Source organism: Strix aluco, chromosome Z, assembly GCF_031877795.1.
Source record: "Strix aluco isolate bStrAlu1 chromosome Z, bStrAlu1.hap1, whole genome shotgun sequence".
Classification (NCBI taxonomy): Eukaryota; Metazoa; Chordata; class Aves; order Strigiformes; family Strigidae; genus Strix; species Strix aluco.
Window position 1 is genome coordinate 92356735 of NC_133971.1, and position 24619 is coordinate 92381353.

General features: G+C 42.6%; 1 protein-coding gene across 1 annotated transcript in view; it reads right to left on the reverse strand.

The window, feature by feature from the left end:
• LOXHD1 (lipoxygenase homology PLAT domains 1) overlaps nt 1-24619 on the reverse strand; it is a 131474-nt gene that overhangs the window by 21771 nt on the left and 85084 nt on the right. Inside the window, exons 35-39 of the mRNA XM_074813690.1 lie at nt 21899-22107; nt 17105-17290; nt 14280-14407; nt 9824-9941; nt 2942-3119 (exon numbers count right to left, since the gene is read on the reverse strand). Of these exons, the coding sequence (XP_074669791.1) occupies nt 2942-3119; nt 9824-9941; nt 14280-14407; nt 17105-17290; nt 21899-22107 (819 nt within the window). The remainder of the gene's footprint in view (nt 1-2941; nt 3120-9823; nt 9942-14279; nt 14408-17104; nt 17291-21898; nt 22108-24619) is intronic.

Consider the following 24619-nt stretch of genomic DNA (forward strand, 5'->3'; position numbering starts at 1 on the left):
GGCACAAAACTGTGAGGAGAAGCCAAGGGTGATAAGCTGAGGCAGATGAACAAAGGCCCCTTGACCTTGTTCAGAGACGGTGATAACGGTGACAGGGGCATGTGCTGTGGAGATGTCAGACCACACCCCAGGGAACCACAGTCACAAATTGCTGGGGAGGTTCGGGTTGGGCATCAGGAAAATAAATATTTCTTAGGAAAATGGTGCAGGTGTGGATTAGGTGCCTGGGGACGTGGTGCCATCACCATCCCTAGAGGTGTCCAAGACTCGGCTGGGCAGAGTCTTAGGTGATTTGACCTAGTGCTGGCAATAGTCCTTTGATCAGGAAGATGGACGAAATAACCTCCAGAGGCCCCTTCCAACGAAAGCGTCTATGATTTTATGGTTCTTACTGAGCAGCTGCATCATTTTTAAACAAAGTATAGGCTTGAGTCACAGCCTTCTGAGGCCGAAAAATGTCCTTCTTTTGACTTAACAGAGACTTGGATAAGGCACCAACTGTCCTAAATTATGTAATTTGTAGGCTGTAACTGAGCTGACAAGATAATAATTAAACTTATAACAGCAGAGATAAAAACTTCCTGCTTTGTTAATGCCTGGAAAATGATAAAGCAGTATTATTCTTTCTCCATCTTTATTGCATTACCATGTATATGATGCCTGCATATAGAATACAGAAAGTCTGTGTAAATCAGCATTAACAAGCGAGGACATTTTTGAGCCACAAAAAGAGCCATCAGGTGGTCCAGCTCTATTGCAGCTCTGTCTGTGGGTCATACCTTGAAGAAAAAGAGATTGTGAGTCACTTATATAAGATCAAAAGTAAATCAAGGTCTTGGTTTTAACCAAAGATTACACATCTGGCTTGGGATGTGTCTGCAGTTACAACTTTTTCTCCCCTTATCTGTGTGTACTCTGAGAGCTGCCATCTGAGGTACTTCTGGTGGCCTCTGGATTTGATCTTTGCAAGAAAAGAGACTTTCCCTGATGAAGCCTCTGTATCTTACATGATCATCCAAGTTGAATGACTTCTGGGAAGCCAAACTGTAATTCAAAAGGTTTCTTTGAGGAAAAAGTAAAACAGGACTGTTCTTAAATATGTATGTATAGTGAGGAAGAAACGACTGCTGCTTTCTAGTTTGCTGCAGGACATTTTTTATGGGATTTGTTTTCCCTAACTTTAGGCATCTTGCCTCACTTAACTGTGCTGTCTGTCTGAATCTGATGAAGAGAGAATGACAGAGACCCTCCAGAGGATGATCCAGAGTATTGATTAAGACTCCTCTCCCAGATGAATTGACCAGAGGCAGTCTAGACTAGAAGGATCATGACTACGAGTATAATTTTTTTGAGAGTGACAAATAGGTGAGTTGAATCCTACCCTACATTTTCTTTTTTTGTTTGTTTCAACGCCTCTGGTGCACTTGAAAGTTGAAAGCTATTTCAGAGAAATATACTTAGGAATAAACACATGTGATTCTATTCACTGTGGAGAATTGCTGTTCCTAGTCAATGTCAGTGTGGCAGCAAATGATATAACACATTTAAACTAACCATCAAGGATAAAATGTCTTTTTTCCTGAATTGGTCCAACCAGGAATAATCGTGAAATACATAATGATCAAAGAGGGAAGATGGTTCATGACTTGTACCCTCTTTAGATAAGCTGGATAAAGTTCAGCATTATGTCAGTGTGCTGTGTGATCTAATCATAAACAGACTCTCTGAAACCTCTCTGTAATCTGCTCTTTCCTACTAGTTGTCGTTGTTCATAATGAAATAAAATATTTCATCATTAATACCCATCATCCTTCATTCAATGGGAAGGGCAGATCTGTCTGCTGTTGCTGTCATCTTCTATTCTCCTCTCATTTCTATTTATTTCCATCACCTTTGTGAGTTAGGGCTGGATTTCACAAAAAGGTCACAAAAAGATCTACCTTTATACTAGATGGATTGCCAGATACATAAACAAATCTTCCTCTCTCTCTTTTGTTTTCCGTATTTCACTACATGTTTTTCAGACAAGCGGCAGGCAGAGCAGATAAGATAGATAAAAAATGGTGAGGTGGTATGAAGACACTCTGCCAGGGGAATTTTGATGTTCTCAGATCAAACCTCATAAGCTGCATAAATTACCACTGGTAAATCCAGAAAAAAAAAAATAAATGAAGAGAGCTAGAGATTAGGAAGTGATTATGTGCACTGGTGTGGCAGAATCCCCTCTGAGGGTCAACTTTTCAAACAAGGTGTCTGCAAGATAATGTCTAGTTTGCTTCATTTTGGCACGAGGCAGCTTGTATGTGGTTGCAGCTTTCATTCAGCAGCCTGACAGAAGTTCTCATGAAAAGAGGCAGTGATCCCAGGAAATGACATAGAAATCCCATTTCTTGGCACTTGAAGCTCTGCAGCTTTCTTTATACTCTATTCCACCTCTTCTATCTGGTGTGCATTTAGGGATGGTTTTTCACAGCCTGGAATAAATAGTCTCAAAACACTTGGTAAAGGAGGGTGAATTATTGCTCATCTCTTTGGCCGAAGTAGATAGTCCTGAATGAAAACCTGGAGCACACCAGCTCTGAATGTAGTTTTTTTTTCCATCCTACGTGGATGGACCTGACCTGACCAAAAAGAAAAAGGGGGCTCCTGACCATTGTAACATGGTCTGGTAATAGCTTCTGTTAAGGTGTCTTCAGAGGAAGCAGCGAGTGGTCAAATCTAGGCTTTGTGTCTAAATATTTTATGCCCAGTGCTCAGATGAGGATGAATCCCACAGTATAACAGTTACAATCAACATCCAGCCAAAATGGAGGTATTCCAGCATGGCAGGGCTAAATTATGATTTTTTTAACATAATTGCAAATTAAGCAGGAGATGATTTCCACTGCTAAAAATCAAACTTCATACTAGAAAAGTCATAAAATATCCACCATGGACTTGCCTCCAACATCACTGGTTTTAACCTGAAGAGTGTATGTCGTGTCTTCCATCATCTGCTCATCATTTATCACAGCTGGCATCTCACACACAAGACTTCCGTTGGCATTTTTCAGCTTTGACAGCCATTCACCATAAGTAAATGTGGCCACTTCTTGATTAGTCAGGTTCTTCAGGATGATCTGTGAAGAGCCAAAAGAAGAAAAGAGACTTCAGCTAAACTTCAACTACCATTTGAATGGGAGCAAAGATCAAACCTATAAAGTATGCAGTGTGGTAGGATATGGGTGGAGCTTGGTCATGGCTTCAAAACCTGTACTGAGCTCTTCTGGGCTAAATGGAGGTCTCTGCTATAGACAATATTTGCTGTGGTGACTTGGCTGAGAAATGGTCTTCATAATATTGGACCTTTTCACGCATGGGGTAAAGCATAGAAAGAATCTGTTCCTCTGACATAAATTACAGACAAAGCTCATCTCTAAGAGAGTCAGACCTTTCCTGGAAGCCAGTATGGAATTAAATCTAAAGAAGAAATAACAGAGAATTATTGAAAACTTCAGCACCTCTCCTTGAAGCACACAGTATCTTTCTTTTGCCTGCCTCCTCTGTTCAAACACACAGCAATCATTGTAGAGATATACAACCCCAAACAAGTTAAAACAATGCACAAGATAAAATTAGGCCAGCAAAACTCAATGCTTCACACTCTTCTCCCTCTGGGAAAAGGTGGCAGAACAAACAGTATGCAACAGATATTAGTCACACTGTCTAATGTGCCATGGGAAGGAGCTCAGATGCTGTGGTGATAAGGACAGAAGAGGAACCTATTTAGAATAAATCCGTGAGTTACTCCAACAAAAACCTAACAAAATATCCACCTTTATGTATCGTGTTGAATCCAGGCTCAGTGGAGCATCAGTCTACTGGGAAAAAGGCATTACACTTGCCTACAGCAAAAACCTAGCAGGAAATTCTCATTAAATTGGGGGAGTTGGAGGGAAGAGAGGAGAAAGGGCTGCAAATTAGCATTTTTTCTTACCATCTAAGAGAAACAGATACCATATCTGAGTGTTGCAGTGCATCAAGAAACAGTATCTTGCAAGACACATCTCTGCAAAGGCCATGGAAACATGAGCCCAAACACATCACAGAAGTGTGACACGATATTAGGAAGAAACAAATCATGGAGTCATGGAAAATGTTAAATTCAAAGGGACACCTGGAGGTGTCTAGTCACACCTCCTGCTCCAAGCAGGGCTAACTGCCATGTCCAACTGAGTTTTGAAAACCATCAGGCTCTCCATCCTAAGGCTGCATCACTCTCACTGAGAAGACTTTTCCTTATATCCAGTCAGGATTTTCCCTATTGCAACTTGTGTCCATTGCCTCCATGTCCTACCACTGTTCACTTCCGAGAAGAGACTGGATCGTTGGTATCTGCAATCTCCCTTTAAGCAGCAGAAGACTGCAATTAGATTCCCCCTTAGCCTTTTCTTCTCATGGCTTAAAAACGCCATTTACTTGTATGCCATATGTTTCAGCCCCTTCACTATCTTAGTGACCTTCTGCCCTACTCTCATATATCAGCTTAAGAAACTTATAAAACTTATCTTGAGATAAAATGTGCTCAAATTCTGTCCTCAAACTGCATGTGTCCCAGTCCATGCACTTCTGTTGACCCCAACCAAGCTTTGCTGGAGCCTTTAGGAGTTCAAAAGAAGAACATTGCTTCAGGTTATAAAAAACTGTTTTAAAGAGGGCAGTAACTACACTGAAGTTGAAGCAGTAGCTGTGCTATTTGTGCATTGTACTGTTCCTTGGGGGGGACACTCATCTGGGGTTTTCTCTCTGCCTGATGCTAAACAGGGATCTGTAACACATCACCTTCATCCCAGAGGAACAGGACACCTTGCACTGTTGAAGCTATCCCACTTTTCTAAAAAGCTGCTTATTCACAGCTGGTGACACTATTATTTTGTGGTCAGGAAACTGCTCTGTGATTCAAGAGATGGTGAATCAAATCCTTGCTTCGAACCAAACAGAAATCAGGTCTCCACCATCCCAGCTGGTGCCCTCTCTGCTGGGCTACAGACCTGAAGGAAGTCTCCTCTGTCAAGGATGCGTGAACGAGGTCTACATCCTCTTAGGAGTCCAACCTAGAAACTTTTCTTTGGCTAAAATTTGCAAAGTTGAATTGTGAATAATCTCAGGTTGCTTGAAAATGTCTTCTTTTTTTTTTTTTTTTTTTTTTTTTTTCCCTCACCCTTGGTGCATAAACTCTTTGCTGGAAAAAGTTCAGCCAGCTCTACCTCTGCCCTGCTCAGAAATGACAGTGACTCTGTTAGTAACAAACTGTCCAGAGCAAAGCTTACAGGGAAATGTCAGGAAAGCAGCAGGGGGTAGAAACAGATTAGAGTTGCCAGCTGGAGTGCACTGGCAGACAGACAGATCAGACCTCTCAGAAATAACCAACCCATGTCCATCACTCCAGATGCTGTCTGGGAAAAACTGTCTGGCTACTAAAAGCGCCAGAGCAAAATGCCTGCTCTTTCCACCCCCAGCCCCCCGTGATTTCATCCGTATGCAGTGTCATGTAAACAGTTAGCACAGACAGAGCGAGCTATCTCGTTCTGGGATGGTGCTCCAGAGAGGAGCAGACAGGAAAAAGAGAATTATTGTAGGAGCTTCGTTCGCTCAAGGGAGATCACAGCACATGGAGGTAGCAGGAAACTCGTGGCAGACTGATTGGTCACTCACAGCGTGGGTACGATGCCTACCTTACCTAGCATGAACCACCTGAATGCTGGGCATCCAGCCCAAAGCGCATCGTGTCGGCCCTCCCTACGGTCAGTGCTCGGAGCTGGGTACCAGCTGGGAGGCAATGCATCCTACCCAAGCTGGGGGCAGGAAAACAGCCATTTGAGGCATCTCTCCCTCTCACAGATCCCTCTCTCTGCTGACTACAGAGGAGGCCTAAATAGTTTGGTAGAAGGGGTGAAAGCTGAACATAGCTTTTTCAACGACTAACGCAGCACAAAATGAATCCCATCCTACCAGGAGATGTTTGTGGGTGTTGCACACACAGAGGATGATGTAGGATTTTGATGTGGATCGTGAGGGTCAAGGAAGTCATCTCGGGGAGCTGAGCTGAGACTATTTTTATTTTCTGTCTGTTCCACTCAGAAAAATTAGCTACCACTTGGCAATGAGACTCCTACTTTACATTGCATCTAAACAACTTTTTAGGATACCTAGAACTGTCTATGGACATCCTGCATGCTTTTAAGCTCAAACTTTATTGCTAATTATGCAAGGATTTTAACTGGGCTGTAGAACACCTATAAACAATGAAAAGAAGGCAGGACCAGTGTGTGTGAATGAAATGTTGGCAATTTGCTTTGCAGCTGAGCAAATATTGTAGCAGACAGGAACTTTAAACCAGCAACTTGAAATTAATTGTGCACTGTATGATGTAACAGAACAGCTTGACATGTCCCATCATTTGATTTACCTCCGCAGGGGCTCACACCCCACTAACACCAAAATACATAGGTCCTGGGATTCATCTTTAAAGACTCAACCACAGGTTTTTATGGTTCTGTTTATGTCATTAGTCTTTGCTTAAAGACGGGGTCCTCTGACTGTAAAACAAACAGACTTTGTCGCAAAGAAAAACATTCAGCTTCAGCTGTATAATGAATTGTCTCAGATTCCCTTCATCTCCTTTATATAGAGGAAAAAGAACTGAATAAAGACCAAGTCCCACATTAAGGATTATTTGTGACGTCTGAATGCAATGTAATTAGTGCTTCATTAAGACAGCTTCTTATCTGCCTGACTTTGACAGCATAAAGTAACATTAAAATTCTGAGGGAAACAACTCTGCAGATTTAACAGTCTCACAATTCTTGTTATTTCACTCAGACAGCTTTCACCCCTTCTTATTTCTAGCTTTTCAACTTCATATCTAAGACACTGGGCAGCAGGCGGACTGAGGAACTGGCTAACCCAGGAGGAGGTTTCCAAAGCACGCATTTAGATGAGTTTCCTAATTAGAAGTCAGAATTTTTTTATGATGAGTGTGGTGAGGCACTGACACAGGTTTCCCAGAGAGGTGGTAGATGCCCCATCCCTGGAAATATTCCAGGCCAGGTTGGACGGGGCTCTGAGCAACCTGATCTAGTGGAAGATGTCCCTGCCCATGGCAGGGGGTTGGACTAGATGGCCTTTAAAGGTCCCCTCTAACCCAAACCAGTCTGTGATTCTATGGTTCTATTCTCTGACTTTTCAGAAACACAGAGCAATATCATGGTAGCTTGTTGTGGAAGAACATGAGATTCAGCATTAGGTCAGAGGAAAATATCCAACCTCTATGTCTCTCCCAGCAGTGGTGAGATCCAAAATTATGTTTCCGTTTTGGAGAGTTTTCGGTGTATCTTTTTGTGCATAGCAATAATGAATAATATTCATTGTGGCCCAGCACATCACTAATCAAATGTTGTTCTCTCTAGAGGATTAAGTATCAGCATTTAAAATGTATTGCCACTTTCAATGCAGTTTCAATCTTTGGCACCAAGTTCATTAGTTTGCTGAGATTCTGAATGAAATTTCAATGTATTTTATCTAGACAGAAAAAAACAATATGACTACTTCCCTGCTTGTAAATTGAACATTTTGGCTGTGTACAACGTCATTGATAATTCATGCATTTTAATTGGTATTTATGCATTTCTATTTCTGGTAAACTAAAAGCAGTATAAATTATGACCAGCAACAGTTTACAAAAAGACCAAAGAGAATTAAAAAGATCATTTATTGTTATTTTAATAGAACAAGGAAACTGAGAATATCTTGTGGATAAATGGAGCAACAAATGGTTAATTATGGGGTTGATGGCTTAATCTAGCTTCTCATTTTACTGTGCTAGTTAGCACTAACTGTGAACCATCTGTCTGAGAGTTTAGCACTACCCCCACAAGTATTTCATTATGCAGTTTTAATATGCACTTTTGACAGAAATGGAAATGGGCTCAGATCAGTTTTCATGTCACACCAGGCTACATAAGTTTTCAAGGCTAGAATACAAATCAGAGAACACGAATCCTTCCTCCCCTTTTCCAGAGCACTCCTGTCCTCACTCTCTGCTGGGAATGCAAATGTTATGTTTACCTTTGCAGGGAAGGTGGGAGAGAAAACTAAAAAATTAAGTTCTCTGTGTTTCACTGAGTTAGAAGATCCTCCATGCTCTGTTTCTTTAAGAACATTAGAAACTACAGGTAAAATTTTCAAAAGCTTCTAAAATCCTTGTCTCAAAGAGTTGTGTGCATGGTCCACCTGTTGCTTCTGTAGAATTATTAGAGGGCTGTAAAGGGCCCAAATGAGGGACCTTTTTGCCCACTTCCCTGGGAAAGCCTTGCTTTGGGTGGGACATACAGCAGGCTGGATAACTGGCCTGAGCTGGGAACAGGAAGGTGGGAAGGTGCTACCTGCCACTAAAAGTGCTGCCATCCCTTGTCTTTGAGATATTGCTAATTCATGACTGCAAGATCTGGAATGTCTCTGGATGAATAAGCTTTATTTTATTTCATTTTATATGAATATGATTTATAAAACTCAGGGGAAAGTATCAGGGAACTGGCAAAGGGAGTTTGACCAAGATGACTGAATCAAATCAGAGAACAGATTGAGTTATTCCTTAGGCACAGAGAGAAAAATTGTGTGCCTGTGGCATCTATTCAGAAGATATATGCTGGAGGTCTAATGCTTTGGAAAGCTGCACAAGAGCTGCTGAGAAAAAAAGCTATGAGTGGCAATGCTCAAGTGAAAAAGGTCCTGGATGACAGAAATGTTTTTTAGTCCATGCTAATGGAGGTGAAGAGCAGTTCATCACTTCACTGGAAACTGGTGGCTACTTAGGACCAATGTTTAGAAACACATTATTTATGGGAAAAAGAAGGGCAGCTTCAGACTAGTTGAAAAGGGTAAACGATCCAACAGAAAAGTCATGCCTTACTCTTTCTGGCCATGGGTTAAGTTATTGGTTCTTAGCCTATTCTATAAAAAGTCAAGATACAGAAATCCAGCAGGATATCTAGTCCAGAAAAAACCATGCTAAATAAACATGGCAGATATGTGTTTCTCCCTTAATGACATCTGATGGTGTGGATCAGCACCTCACTCCAGCTGCCTCTTAGAAATTTAATTATAGGGACCCATATTTTAACTGCCCAAATCTAAGTGATCTTTACAAGGAGCTGGTGGTTTGGTAGAGAAGATAAAGGCATAGTTGTGCTTTTGTTCAAGATAGGACAATAGGGAAAAGTACAATCAACAGAAGTGGTAGGAGCCATTTTGCATGTTCTATTCAAAATGCAAGATGAAAATTACTTGTATGAACAAGAAAAGAAAGAAATCTGCCTGTATGCTAGAGGGAGAAGGGAAGGGGAGAGATGGGGTGTTTCACCTGAAAGGATGTGTTATTTGGAAATGTCCCACCCAGACCAGGCCCATGCTAGCTGTCCCTGCCTGGCAGAGGGACACCCACTCTTCCACAGGGTCAGAGCATGGCAAGGGTCTGCAGGAGCTGAGGATACCTCCCAGGGACCAGAAAATATTGCAGGTGCCCTGGGTGGCAAGCCAAGGCTCTTTTGCAGGGAGGGAGAGTGAGATCTAATAGCAGAGACTGTGGTAAAGCTTTACAACACAGCTTTTGTCCTTGCTCTCTTCTTTTTTGACTCAATTCTTGCAGGAAAAAATCATGAGAAACCAAATGGAAAAATGTAGGAAATTAATAAAAGCGAGTCACTCGCTGCCTTTGTCCTCTTTCTCAAAGGCTGACAGGCTTCGACACAAGGTGCAAAGAGACGCGCGATGTGAGGTGCATTACCCTTTCCAGGAACCAGTGCGGGCGAGTCCCCTTCCCATCCGTCCGGATCCTCATCTTCCTGAGGGGTGCAATATCGGCGATCTCCATAATGAAACTGTCCTGTTGGCCTCGCTCAAACCTGGAGGGATTGAAAGACCGAGGAGGTCTACCACTGCTTTACAGCATCGTTGTGTCTCAATCCCCTGTCCGTGCTACAACTCGCACCTTGCCAACGACCTCAAATTAAAAGTTTATGAGTGCATGTTACTGGATTTGAGCTTTTCTGTCCTGCAGTCACTAGCTACTGTGTTTTTGGCAAGACGCCTCAGTACAGATTTGACAGGGATTCCTTCTCCTCTGGAAAATCAAGCCCATACAAGGCACCTGGAGTCGTTCCAGGCAGCCTGCAGCATACATTATCACCCTGTTTGTAACCAGAACAATAGAGACTCACAGTCCTGTTTCTGCACATCGCCTTCCTCCTGGCATCTGCCCACGTGCCTGCCCTTAACCCATCCCAACTAGAAGGCAAAGCAATTTTGCTTAATCCTCTTTCGCTAAGATGTAGCACATAACTTTGCATTTGCCGCGGTGATAGACAGTTGCTGCAGCTCAGCTAAATATGGCAACCTGATTGCAAGTCAGAGCCCAATGCCTAAGTTTAGTAAGTGCAGGCAAATTGTGTTAGAAAGGAGCCAAAACTGACTGTCCTGCACTGCACTCCTGAATTTGGGGAATTTGGATTTGCAAACGAGCTCCGTGTTTGGTAAGAACCAGGGTGGGTTTGTGTGATATTGCATGAGAGATCTTACCCTATGCTTGGCTGCTGTATATAGGCACAAGGATGTGTAGGAACTGCTCAACCATAGCAATCAGCAGAAAGCAGGAAAAAGGAAAAACAACTAACATATGCTTCTTGAAGAAGATATTACCACAGCCACCTTACCTCCCTCTTAGCATCAATTGTGCTAGGAAGAAGCCCTTGCCGCAGTGAAAGTGCTGCCTCAGGCTCAGTATTACTCTGTTCCAAGCAAGTGAATCTTTTAGGTTTGCCCCCAAAATACTCTGGCAGACCTGCTGTGGGCTTGGAGATGGAAGTCCAGCCCTTTCTTGGCAGGAGACAGCCAAGTCCAGGGGGTCTACCGAGCACCACCAGGACCACTCTGCTGTTGAGGTTCCTCCTTTGAGCAAACTTCTCCTCGTGAGTGAGTGACCTGAGTATGCTGAGAGTTTTGGGGAGAGCTCTGCGAACGGTGGGAACTACCATAATGTAGACAATCCAAAATGACGGTATCTCGTTCCTAGCAATGTACTCACCCTCCTATAGCAGTTCAGTGCAGTGCCAGGATATGGAGAAAAAAACATTTCTTTACCAACCTCTCCTCAGATTACACCCTGCAGCATGAATGTGATTATCCTCACACCATTATCTGAGCCTGCATAGCTGCAGATGTTAGCAATAGGGATTGGCTCGAGCCTCTCAGTTTTCATCCAGACATTGCTTTCCCTGCACTCCCAGAGGCATTGGGATAGGGTGTTTTGGTCCAAGTCCATTTCTAGTTATTAAGGGTTATGTTTGCTCTTTGAAAAACACCCTTCTCTTGTTATTTGTCTTTCTGTGGTACCGGATACCAAGACAGCCTGTCTCACTGTGAGAAAGAGAATGTGCTTTTGTGCCTGGACTGGATTGATTTCCTCATCTATTTGAGAAAAAGGTGTGACCCTCTCAGCCTGAATTATCCCATGATCCTATGGTCAGTTTTCATGACAATCACTATTACCTGAAAGCTTCATAGAAGTCTCTCACTCTGATCATTTCCAGGCTGAGCAACTCTAAGCTAAACAGTCTGTTAGCAAAAGAAACCATTATTTATCTTCAGTAAATGCCCTGTTTATAAGTTGGTAAGGCTGATACTCACCTGCTACTTCCAAGAAGCCACTGTACTAGAGGGAAGCAATTGCTAAAGTGACAAACTGGGTGACCCAAGAGCTCTTTTCTATCCCTAATTTATATGAATATGAACATAAGCCTGAAAAAAAATTGCAAAGAGAACAAGTACCCAGACAAGCTGACTGCTGCTATTCCTTTTCCAGGACACTGAAGCATTTATCTGAGGGATTTCATTAAGCTTTCCTACCCATGCCTGCACTTGTAAATATTTCTATTGCCCAGAGGTCTTGGCAATAACGGTAATGTAGCTAAAATTGCCTTAAATCTGGAGCAGGTTAGACAAACAGTTCTTCATAATGCACTAAGCTGCTGTGTGTGAATTGGCACTGGACAGCCCCAATAAAGATGAAGTGCCTTTTACCATTTGGTTGCAGTGGCTCTCACCCATCCCTCACTGGTGGTGCAAAGGCTGACGAGATTTCCGTCTGAAGCAAGAGCTGGGGAAGCCAGTGTTGTTAACAGCTGGATGAAGACTGCTGGAGTGGTGTGGAAACAGGTGATATGTGTATTTGGGGACATGCATGTCCTCTGCAGAGCTGGGGGTGTGATACAGAGTGCCTCCAGCTAGCAGAGATGTGCTAGTACATCCTCAAAGAATAGCAGAGCATCCTGGGGATATTAATGTATTACTAGCTGTGTTTTACATGCCCTTCTTCTTTATACAGCCCCAAAGAATTTTCAACACCTTTTGCAGATCTTCTACTGGCAGAAGACAATGCAAGAAACTACTAAGATGCCAACTGTGTGGCTCTTCTTTATTACATTTTCATATCCTTTTATCAGAGATTATCCACCCCACCCACACAGACAAATATGATTTTTTTTATAGACCAGATCGTTTAGGGATATCACTTGCCTGACCAGGTGGAGCAAAACTGCAATCCCTCTCTTGAAGGGCTGGAGATGTCTTGGTCACTTTTAGAGATTTTTGGTTGATGTACTCTGATGTGAAGTCCTCTTTATGTTTACTTGCAAATACAAATAGTTGTGGTCCATTTTCCCACCTACTAGAATTGAACCTTGGGCTTAAAATAGTGGAAGACAGCCTAGTTTGGTATTGCCTGGGGTCTTGATGTCACGGATAGCCAGCCGCGCTGGTAACCCAGAGGCATTGCCCCACACATTGGTTGTCCCTCTGTGATGGGGAGCAGAGCTATGGTTTTCTGCATGACTCAGCTGTTTCTCATGGAGATTTTAGTCAGCAGCACCTCTGCTACGTTTTTCTCAGAGCAAACAAGGCTCGTGCTTGTTACTAACTAAACACACGAAGGTTTCAAGCTTAGCTAAACATGCTTGCCCGCACACCTACTCTGCTATGACAGCTGTAAGTAAAACATCCCCTGAGCAAACAGCTCTATGCAGGGAGCCTTATCTTCAACTATCCAGCCCATACGTGATACACAAAGCTGGGGCAGAGGAACTGCATTGCCCGGAGGCTGGGGGAAGAGTCCAGCATCACCTCAGCAAGCTGAGCTCAAACCATATGGTCAAATGCGCTTGCCCTTCTGACACTCTGTAGATACTTTGCTGAATAAGATCAGAGGTAGTCAATTAATTAAATTTAAGCCTGATGAACCCATCTCTGAAACATGGTTAGTGGCACGTTCATTCTTGAGCGTGCCAAAACTTTCTGTAATGAGGGAGGTGCTAGAAAGGAACAGGAAAGCATTAGGAAATGGATCAGTGACATGTGGGGGTTTTTGGCTTACAGAAGTGCTCGGGTTACAGTGTTAGTTGTTTCTGCTGAAGAAAACATGAGATTTCACCTTTTTAGCAAAATCAGAGCACGCAGTGCAGCACTCCACAGAGCTCACAGCCCATTTCCATCTCTGTACCGTAAGGCCACATCTGGGTGGACAGATGTCATCGCGTGTGCCAGCTGCAGACATTAGAGTGGCACAGAGCCCAAGCTAAGGAGCCCGCTTCTCGGCAGGGCCCTCAGCTTACCAGCTCAGGTCCTGGCACCGCTCACGCAGCTTCTGGACCAAGCTGCCCGACATCTGTCCAGCTCAGAAAATGGGAAGAGCAGACGGGGGAGAGTCAGCACCTTCCCATCACAGGCACTTCGCAAGGCAGGTGTGTGCATGCTAGTTTATCTTTTTCATTATGCAGTTACTCACGCATTCCCATTAAATAATGTTTAAAATAAATTACTCATTTTTTCACAAAAGATATGTTTTGCAGAAACTGCACCTGTGGTTTCATGCAATGTCCACAGTTCCTCCTGGAGCTGATGCAGGACTTCACAGTTCATATTTTTGTTCACAACACTTATCTCTAAAGCAACGGAGGAACAGGTTAAACAAAACTTCTACAAATCACAAAGGATAGTTTCCCTGGTTACATGGTGCTCTCCTTTCCTCTGCCTTGCTAAATACTTACAAGGGACACAGTTCTGAATCTATAAAATCAATGGGAGTTCGTGCTTCAGTGGGAGCATAATCAAAGCCCCAAGTGCTTCTTGACTAACACCAGAATCTGTTATCACTCCACTCCTAACCAACCAAAATCACAAAGTTACTGTACCTGTCTCCATTTTTGTCCAGCTGCATCTCCTCAGTGTTCCCATTGGATCCAAAGACAGTCATGAAGATACTGGCATCAGTACCGCCGCTTTCAATGTCCCCAGTCACAACTGTGACTTCATAGAGGATCTGGGGAGGATTTAAAACAATCAGAAGGTCTCATTCAAACAGCTGTCCTTAACCCATGCAAAAGCCTGAGCAAAATGCTAGACAGGCTTTGCAGGAGATCTACTTCTTTGCCAGAAATGGTTACAATGCAGCTTCTCGGTTTCTCTCCACACCATGGTTCTCAGAGGCAAAGTTACAGATTGAAATTTGCTACGGGACCTTCTTCTTTGCATCATCTGTTTTCTGCAGATTTTCTCAGCCTAGATGGACTCAGAGAAAGACACATTCATTTTGACAACATATGCATGGGGAGTGATGAAGACCTGCTAAACTGCTTTTCCATGGGAGTCACAACCCTCATGTCAGTGGATGGGTCTCCAACCCTCTGCTAATGGTGTCTCATCCCAGCCACCTCCCAGCACTCCAGACCTCCGTACTGCATAAAACTCTTGCCATTCTTAAAAAACAGCTCCCAAAGGCACCATTGTTTCTTTTTCTTGAGTGCAAAATGTTTACCCCAAGTATTCAGTGTCCAACTAGACACGATTTAGTTCAACATCGCTAATAGTTTTGAAGGCTATTACATCTGAACGCTCTCTACAGCAGAAAAATGCAGCTATCCTATTTCCCAGTGGGATGCACACTGCTGCATCGAATGCAGAGTGTTCCCACATCTCGTACTCCAAAAGCATGTCAATTTGTGAAAATATGTTTTGCATCATTTTCACCTTACTAGCCTGACTTTGTTCTTTTTCCCTGACATGAATAATAAGACTCAGAATAAAATATTTCAAAAGTCTGCAAGTCCCAGTGGCTGTCAAGTGGCCTTAAGACTTTTAGGCCACTTAGATGCTTTCAAGATCATACCTATGGTAACAAGACCTCTGGATTTAAGAGGTGGAAGATTAAGAAACAGCCCCAACAAAACATGTTTCAAATAGTGCACTGCTAAGCAAGTTTTATTGGCCTGAATTGTGATTCCCATATAAATAAACAGTGCAAAGGAATAATGTCATTGAAAAATTGTTTTTCATGTTTGTTCAATCCTGAGTAACCTGTCCACCACATAGCCATCCACACAGTTTTTAAATTATAGCAAAGCATCACATTTGCTATAGACAGGAGAAGAAAAACCCTTTTACCAATGCATTAAAGGTTTTTAGTGACTGTGGTGGACATTGACTAGTTTCTCTATGTATAGGAAGTCAAATACTCAATTTAAAGCACAAAGAGGGAATATCAAACCAAAAAGAAAATTAAATTGAAACGGGTACATATGGCCGTGTAAGAATCAAGCAAAAGCAAACTAAAAAAGTATTAGCTTTCCCAAAGATGTTAAATGTATTAGTCTTCTTTGAACTCTAAAAAAAAAAATTAAACTGTTTCTAACTACAGCTATTTACAAGGCTAACTAGGAAGCTGATCAGAAAGTCAAATACACACTTCTGATTTCATGTCTCAAGCATCTCCCCTGATTTCCTTCAAACCTTTCAGCAAGTTTCTGACTCAACATCTTAGAAAAAAATTTAGATAGATGTGTCTATTTTTGGCATGCTTATGAAAATAAATATTCAGGATTGGGCTTTTAAAGGAAGACTGAACATAAGTCTTCATTAACAGCCACTTCAATCCATGGGCAAGCCATCAGGTCACTAATACGAGTTTGGAAATCTTATCCAGGAGGTTAAACAACTGATGGGAAGTTTTTAAGAGATTAGGCTTTAACATTGGTATTCAATCTAAGGGAGGTTTTTTCCCTCTTAGGTCAATTCTACCACTGAAACCTGCGCTGAGTTCTTGAATCCTTCACAGATACTAAAAATGTTATCAGGCTTTTGTGTGTCTGGGGAACAAAACAGATTTCAGGAGAATATTTTTAGCTTGGGAATCAAGAGCAACATAAAGAAAAATTAATGTACTATGAAAGTGTAATCTCACTGTAAATAGAAACACATCTATAGAGATTTTAAATTGCCATACAGGTATTAAACACAGTATTGTCCAATTCATTCAGACTGTTATTTCTATTATAAATCTTACAACCAAAATCAGCATAGCTCAGCTTTCCAATTTGCACTTGGTTGAAATATGGCATAGCACACATTACTTCAAATTTCATATATATGGATTAAAAGACTATACAGTTTTTTCATTGCTTATTCAATTTTAATCAGTTATTCATTTCAAAGATCAAGCGTACAAATGTCTCCATGTTTCAGCAACTTCCAATTATTATTAGTTTCTAGATGAATTCAGTTTCCCTGTCCCATATTAGAAATGCTAATGTGTAGCCACACTACACAGAGATTAACATACCTCCACTACTCTAATTTGATGAATTGGAAGTATCTCCTCAAAGAAAGCACGATGAAGTTAGATTACACCAAGGTCCTCACCTTGCAGCTGCCCCACTCTGTGGGTACCAGGTGACACAGTGGGTGCTCCAGGTGTGGTGACAAAATGAGGACATGCTTCTGAATGATGTCCTACCTGCTCTCTCCTATGCCATGGCTGCATCCAGCCAACATTATTAAAAAGTTCTGTCAGTGGTAATGAGGCTAAACCATTCCTAAAGATTTTGCTAAACAAATAATAAAGAAACCCTCTGCAAAGAAAAGGCTCAAACCCCATGCAGAAGTCAAAGTATGAGAACTGCTGACACACAACGTATATCAGCACAGGTCCATGCAACAGCTACGGGATGAGTCTAGAGCCTACCTTGATGCCAACATTAACACAGTCCGCATCCAGGATGTTGAGGATTCGTGAAGTGAGACCATCACCTTTGTCTCTGGCCAGCCAGCACTTACAGACAAAGTTATACATGACGCCTTTGGTGGGCACGACGATGGTGATCTCTTCCACCAGCCAGCAGCTCTCAGGGGTAGCGCCATCATGCCCCACCTGTGAGAGTCAGTGAGAAAACAGCTGCTGGTTAAAGGGGATTTCTTCAGAGGAGAGACCCTGGTTGAGTGTTTTAACCAGCGATGAGGGACTAGGAGGGTTGACGACATACACCATCACACAGACCACTTCCACAGTGGAACAGAGTGAGCTGTGATACAGTTTGTGCCATTGCTGCCCAGCAGGCAAGACATCAGTGTACATCCCCACACGATGTGGGCAGGGACGCTCAGGTCACCTGCTACTGAGCATGAGGGAAGGCAGGACACTGCCAATCTTAAAAGTAAGCAAAGGGAACATGAAATAGGTAGGCCTATGTGAAAACATGTCCACTCTCTTATACTACTCTACCTCTGCTTCGTTGACCTCTGCCTTCTAGTTTGCTGATCTCTGCAGACCCATTTCTCCATCTTTCCAAGCCCTTCCACTGCTGTAGCAACACTTAGGAGAGACTATTCAAAGCTTCATAGCCAAGATGAAAGATGCAGCTAGGCAAACACCCACATGCATTATTCAAACATTCCTTCCCTCACAAAACCACATCTAAGTCAACTATATGTATAAGGCTGTTTCTCTGCTTCCCATCTCCTTAAACTGCAAAATCTCTGTGTTTGTAGAGGAACCATTAAATGGAGCTTACATCTGTAGCTGGTTGATTTTCAAGGACTACCTCCCCCAAGCTCAATAATGGTCCATTCTGGAGAGCAGGAAGTCACTCAAGAGTAGTAGGGAGCCTGCACGGATGAACAAGGGTCTCCTCACAAGGTTTAAATAGAAAAAGGAAGGATACTAAAGATGGCAGCAGGGACAGGGACCTGGAGAAATATAGAGACACTGCCCAAGCATGCAGGGATGAGGTTAGGGAAGCCAAAGCCCACCTGGAGCTGAGTCTGGCAAGGGCCATAAAGAACAACAAGCAATGTTCCTACAGGTATATCAGCAGCAAAAGGAAGCTGAGGTTCAAACTTCTCCAAGAAACTGCATGTGTCCCTCTTAAAGAATGTGGGCAATTCATCCTGGGGCAGACTTATAAGCATAACTATGTATCCCAGTTGATGTACCAAACTCAGTCAGTCAGTCATTCCAATGAGCTATCTGTAAATAAAAGGTTGAATAGAAGAGCTACCTACAGTTCATTATTTTCAGAGCAAGTGTTGTTTGTGTCGTTACTAGGAAAATTAGGTCCTTAGCTCTCGCTTTTTTTGTTTTTAAATTATTATGATATTTAGGGTTGCTCAGAGAATGATTTTTAATAACAGGTTCATCTAGGGTGATATATCTGTGGTGTCTTTTTTTCCCAAAAAATCAAGTGATCTTTTTTATCTTACTGTCTCAGCCATCACTGCTATTAGGAGTATTATTGCTATACTAATGTCTGTGCAGCTGCAGAAAATTAGAGTTAACCACTAGGGAAATTCAAGTCTACAATGAATGCATTAATTCTCAGATTCCTGGGGTGTGAGGTGAATAGGGATATAACACTTGCCTTCCCATTCCCTCTCTGCCAGCTTGGCTGTTCTTCTCCAAATCCAAAGCCCCTCTGAGACTGCACACAGCCTCTCGAGACCTGCTGCAGGATGTCATGGACGAGGCAGTGGGGAAATTCAGGGTAATGGTTCTGCAGCAAGCAGCGTCAAAGCAACCAGAGGGAAAATCCCAATGAGCCCATTAAAGTCTGCTGCTCTTTTGGGTTCTTCACAGCCCCCTCCTAAAGCATCATTCCAAGACATTGCTAGGTACCAGATTTTCACAGCAACCTTTAACTCCTTTGGTATCGGTGACTGGCCAGAAGAAAGCATCCTGCACACAAGCAGATTTCTGAGGGCTTCAAGAACAATGTTGTAAAGTCTGGGATAAATTCATCCAGGCTGAACTTTCAGACCAGAGCACTAGAATTTGTCTTTCAATTCCAAGAAAACCTTTAGCTGGACCATGCCTATACAGTGAACGATCCAAAGCCATGGCGACACCAGCAGTGTAACCTGGACGTGCATACCAACATCACGTCTAGTTTTTTGGGCTGAGATGCTTGAACTAAGTTAGAAGGACAGCATTTCAAAGGCAGGTAGGTCCTTGGGCTGTTTGAAAACCTTTGTAACTCATTCCTACTGTCCTTGATGGACTGTTGACTACTTCACATCACCAAGAATAAGATGCACAATTTGCACTGAGCACAAGAACACAGAAACTAAATGCAACAACAGGGTGGAAATGGGAGAAAATTTGAGTGGTAGATAGAAGATGCAAAAAAAAAAGAGGGTTCCTGCTTATTCTAGAAGCTGTACAGAATACTAAAGAGACATGAGTGTCTTCCAGGACCAGGTCCCTAGCCAGCAAGGGAGTGGACTTGCAACACTAGTATGTCCTTGGCTTTGTGCTTGTGGTGGAGAAAGGCTCTGAACCAGAAGTGGTTTAGAAATGCAGACCAGTGCAGAACTCTTCTGGACATACCTGTGTCTCTCTGCAGCAACAGCACTCTAGGAACAGAGATGCTTTCATTCATTAGGAGAAGAAATATTAAAACTTGTTTTAAGAACACAGTGTAAAGTGCCTATACCAAATAACTTGTATTATTTATTTTCATGTCAGCATGTCTATTAAAGTACATCAGTAGTAAATAGTATATCTGTAGGCTTATAAGACAGGTATAAATGGGCCCCTTTCAAATTACTTCATGTTCCACTGCTTCTATTCTCACTAGAGTATATTTGCAGCAGAATAATACCAAACTAGAAGTGGCATCACGCTGAAAATCTTACGATCCTACTAAATTCTGCAGTCTGCTGCCTGGGTTATAACAGAGGGCTTCTGGAAACAATCTCCATGCTATGCTATTTTCACATGGTAACTCATACTCAGAACTTCTTGCCTTCTTCCAGAAGCTGCCAAATGCCAAATCTGAGAACGAGCTGTTCCTCACTTTTCCCAAGTAGGTAACTAGCAATTTTCTGCAATGTCCCTGAACACTGCAATTTTCTACAAGGAAAATATGGACTGATTCCATGGCAACCACAGCAGACTGGCACATCAGTGTTATCACTGGGACACGGATCAACAAGAAGAGATCTTCCAAGCAGAGGGCACTGCATGAAGGAAGGCAGAAGGCCAGGAGCAGGTGGCTCCTCCAGCCATGAGCTGGGGGTTACAAACTAAAAGGGAAAAATGAGCAAGAGGTGAGGCAGCAGACTGGTGAGATCACTGAGGATAGGGGTGAAAGAGTGTAGAACATCACCCAGCTTGAAAGCTATATGTTATTTCTTTTTCTAACTCTGCATTTCATTTGCAACCTTTTCTCTTCTTTCCCATTTGTAACCCATTTCGAATTATTGCTTTTCCTTGCCTCTGTCTATTACCAAGTGTTTTCTCCTATTTTCTCCTATTCTCTGCCCATTCCTCACACTACTCACTGTCTCTTTTTCCAGTGACCCTTTCTATTTCTTTCTTCATCCAGCTCCTTCTGTCTCTCCGAGACTGAGGGGTTATACTGGTTTTTTACTCTCAGTCTATCCCAGCCCATGCCTGTTTCTATGTGCACACAGTCTGGAAAAGAAGGATTCATGTACTTGCTTCACTTTCAAAGTTTGACCTAAAGATGGCTAGGTAGAAAGTGCCACTAATATCCAGAGACTTGGAGTGCGTTAAGAAGATGGCTCAACAACAAACTCAAATCTAGTATGGAGACTTCTCAAGGTGCCAGTATCCATTGCTTGAATGAAAGCTAATGGGAGTGCTTCAGTCTATCAGCTGCTAAACAGGACATACAACTGCAAAGATTTTTTAATGAGTTAGGATTTCTCTCTTTATATTTCTTTCACACATCTCCCTCTGAATACACCAGCATGTGCACCGAGAGGTAGGTTTACTGCAACACAGGTCATGGGGTAGAAATAAAATTAAACAGGCTCTTGAAGTCCTCAGATTCTGTGGTTTCAGCTCTTGGTGGCTGGACCAGGCTTCCAGGAGATGAAACTGCCACATGAAGCAAGAACAATGTATACAAATGCGCTGGAAATGTGAATTCTAAGCTCAGTGATGGAAAGTTTATGCAAATTCTGTCTCCCCAAGCCATAGCAGAAAAAATGGCTCCTGTACTGAAATCTATTTGTGTATGTTACTTATGAACAATGATTAATTTTCTTCTCTAAGCCTGGATCCTCCAAGCTGTAAAAACAATTTTCATGTTTAGCTAGAAAATGATACAAGATCTGTTTCTCACTGCAGGCACAATTTATGAAACCCAACTGGAAGTAGTGTAAAAATCAACTAGGAAAAAGACTGATAGAGGACTGCATCCTGGGAACCTTCACTGCACCTGTCAATAACAAGGTTTGACTAAGAAAAAACAGTGCCAGAGGTGGGACAAAACTGGGACATGTTACAACTTCCTTATAATTCAAAATTATCTTCTGCCTCCCAAGGATCTTGGTTTTGTGAGATATACATTGTACTTATTTTTAGGTTCAGACACATGTGAAATCTCATTAGCACGTCCCTGCTTACATTCTTTTTAGACCCAATGCCTTTCCTTCACTGCGAATAACAGGAACATGTGCTTTCTTTGGCCACATATTTCATATGCCCCCAGTACTCACGCTGCATTCACAATACCTCCACTTTTTTGATCTCCCCAACATCTAGGCCCCAAACAGAGAATTTCTCTACGGAGCCATCTGCGAACTCATCTTTTCCTTCTGGGAGATCCAGCCACAGCCTCTCCGTCTGCACTTTCTGAGGACCCATGATGATGAGGTACACTCGGCTGTCAGTGCTGGAGTCGTATTCTGTGCCCGTCGTGACAGTGATGTGGTATGGGATCACTGCAACAAACAGAGGTTTAGTCATCAGAAAACCCACGCACATCCACGTTTACGTGAGACTTCAGAAAACCAGGGACTTACCCCGTTCAGAGGGAGCAGTTGTGCATGCTAAATAGGTTCACATCCCATTGAACTCATTCAGAGGACGGATAACACTGCACTGGGCTACAAATGTGCATGGGAGACTGCTTTCCCATACACACTTGGGACTGAATTCTGCAAGGGTTAATTTCCCCAGGCAAGCCTACTGGCTGGGAGAAGGTTATAAGTCCAGATTTCTCCCTAAAAGATGACAGAACAGCAAAGGGCTTGAATCCTTATTTACACCAAGAGACCTTCCTGAAGATGAGTCTGAGCACCTAAATCTTAAATAGGCTATTAGACCAAAGTGATCTTATGTTCACTGTTCAATAAAGGCAAATAAATCTGTGCTGACTCCAAGGTAAACCATCACTGACTGAATGTCCCAGTACAACTGCAAATGTTCTCTTTTGTGCTTCATTCAAGGATTGCTGTGATCTATGGGGCAGCTCAGGGTTTCAGCATCCCTTTGCAAATCCAGGCAACCTATGAATAATCCTTGTATTAAAGGTAGGTCACTCAATGATTTTATATATTGTGTAATAATATTGGTTAGGGCAAAAACCTTTAGGCCATGGCTTGAGTCTTAGCAGGTTTTTCTGTGGTTTTCAGAAATTTTAGTTCAGCTGTTAAAAGGGAGGAAGTGCCAGACTGCTTTTCAAGTGCTTTCCAAAAGCTCATTTGGGTAAGCCGAGCGGGTGGTGTAGAATTAGACGCTGAATACTCGTTTGATTTCTCAGAACATTTGTGCAGGGCTGTTCAAACCGTTCTGACAAGACTCAGAGATCTGAAACCTGCCTCATCACAGACTCGAAACTCAGCCTGGCTTCGTCACCACTTTTTCGATTTAAAAAAAAGTTTATAAACCTTGACAAAAAACTTGGTTGGTTTTCAAATCATCCAGGATTGACATCTAATCTTGCTTTATGATGACTAACAACATTTTTGGGGTGGGGGTTGTACTAGAAACTCACATCAAGCTCAGAATATTTGTGCAATATCAGGGAAGGCATGAATTCATGCTGACCACATCTGTTCTTACCTCTGGACAGAGCAGAACCCAAAGAGATTAATTCAGCCCCAGTTTGAGGATTCTGTGTACCAACACAAAATGAACTGACAATTAGGCAAGACTTATTCTCCCCTTTATGGTACCATTTACATTTCATTGTGCACATCAGCATAATGATATGCATTGCATTCTTCACAAAATAAACATTGGAGCTGCTGGTATTAGCAGGAGCAAGGGTTTAGCTGTAGGCAAGACTGATTTTATAAGAATATGTTGAGGGGTCATGTTTAGAACAGCTCCAGACTCCTCTTCTAAATAAAGTATATTTTGAATAGGGACAAAAATTTTATTTTATGCAGGTTTTAACCTATTCTCCTGTGACAGACTAAGGTCACAGAACTACCAGCATTTCCAACCGATGTTGCATCCTCAAGTCAAAGTACTTGAGACACCTATAGAAAAAATGAGAACTATGAGAAATTGCTTTCATTACCCACTTTAAATAATGGATACAGAGACATAGAGTAGCTTGCTACCAGACGGCAGGAAACACCATTTGCTGTTATTTTCTTTAAAAACTAGAAAAGTCATCCTTTAATTTGTTTATCTCCCCTCTCCATTGTCTCACTCTCTCCAGCACTCAATAGTTCTACTTCTTCAAACATGGGAGAGTGCAAAACCTGAGGTACATGGCCACACCAGGACACCTCATGTGCTCCAGCCCATCTCCCTTTGCCTCCTGCTTCCTTCAGTACCTGTGCAGTGTTCAGGCTGTTTCAGGGCATGTGTCCCCCTCACAGGGGACTGAGTTTCATTAGGGATGTAGACCACACCATCTCCAGCATTGTCTTCCAGCACAGGGCAGGGTTTCAGACCCAAGCAGGTTCCTAGTCATCAGGACCTTTCTCTGTGCTCCATCCTCATTTCACCTCCTGCCCTTCAAAGGTATTCACCATCCTGAGCATGAGAGAGTCAGAACTGAGCTGCTCAAATTGTCACCCCCTTTCCCAGGCAGATCCCGATATCACTTCCCTTAATCAACTAATTAACAGCTGGCTTTTTATCCAGCTCAGGAGGTGACTGTCTGGCTCACACAGCCCATCTTATCTGACATTCCTTCAAGATGCAGTTTCCTTAATGAGGCCATGTCCCTGCAACAGAGATAGTGGTGATGACAAGCTCCAGAACTCAGAGAAGAAAGACCACCCTGGCACAATGGGGATGATGGGAACTATCCTAGCTCTGCTGGAGAGGGATTCTCATGGGAGATGCTGATGTTTTACCCATTATTTGTGAAACTACATGGAATGCCAACATGGCAGATGTTTTCCATTGTCTCACCACAGAAGTAATATCAGAAGGAACATGGGAGTCACTTATTTTTCATTTGAACACAATATAGGATTACAAAAGAAGGGT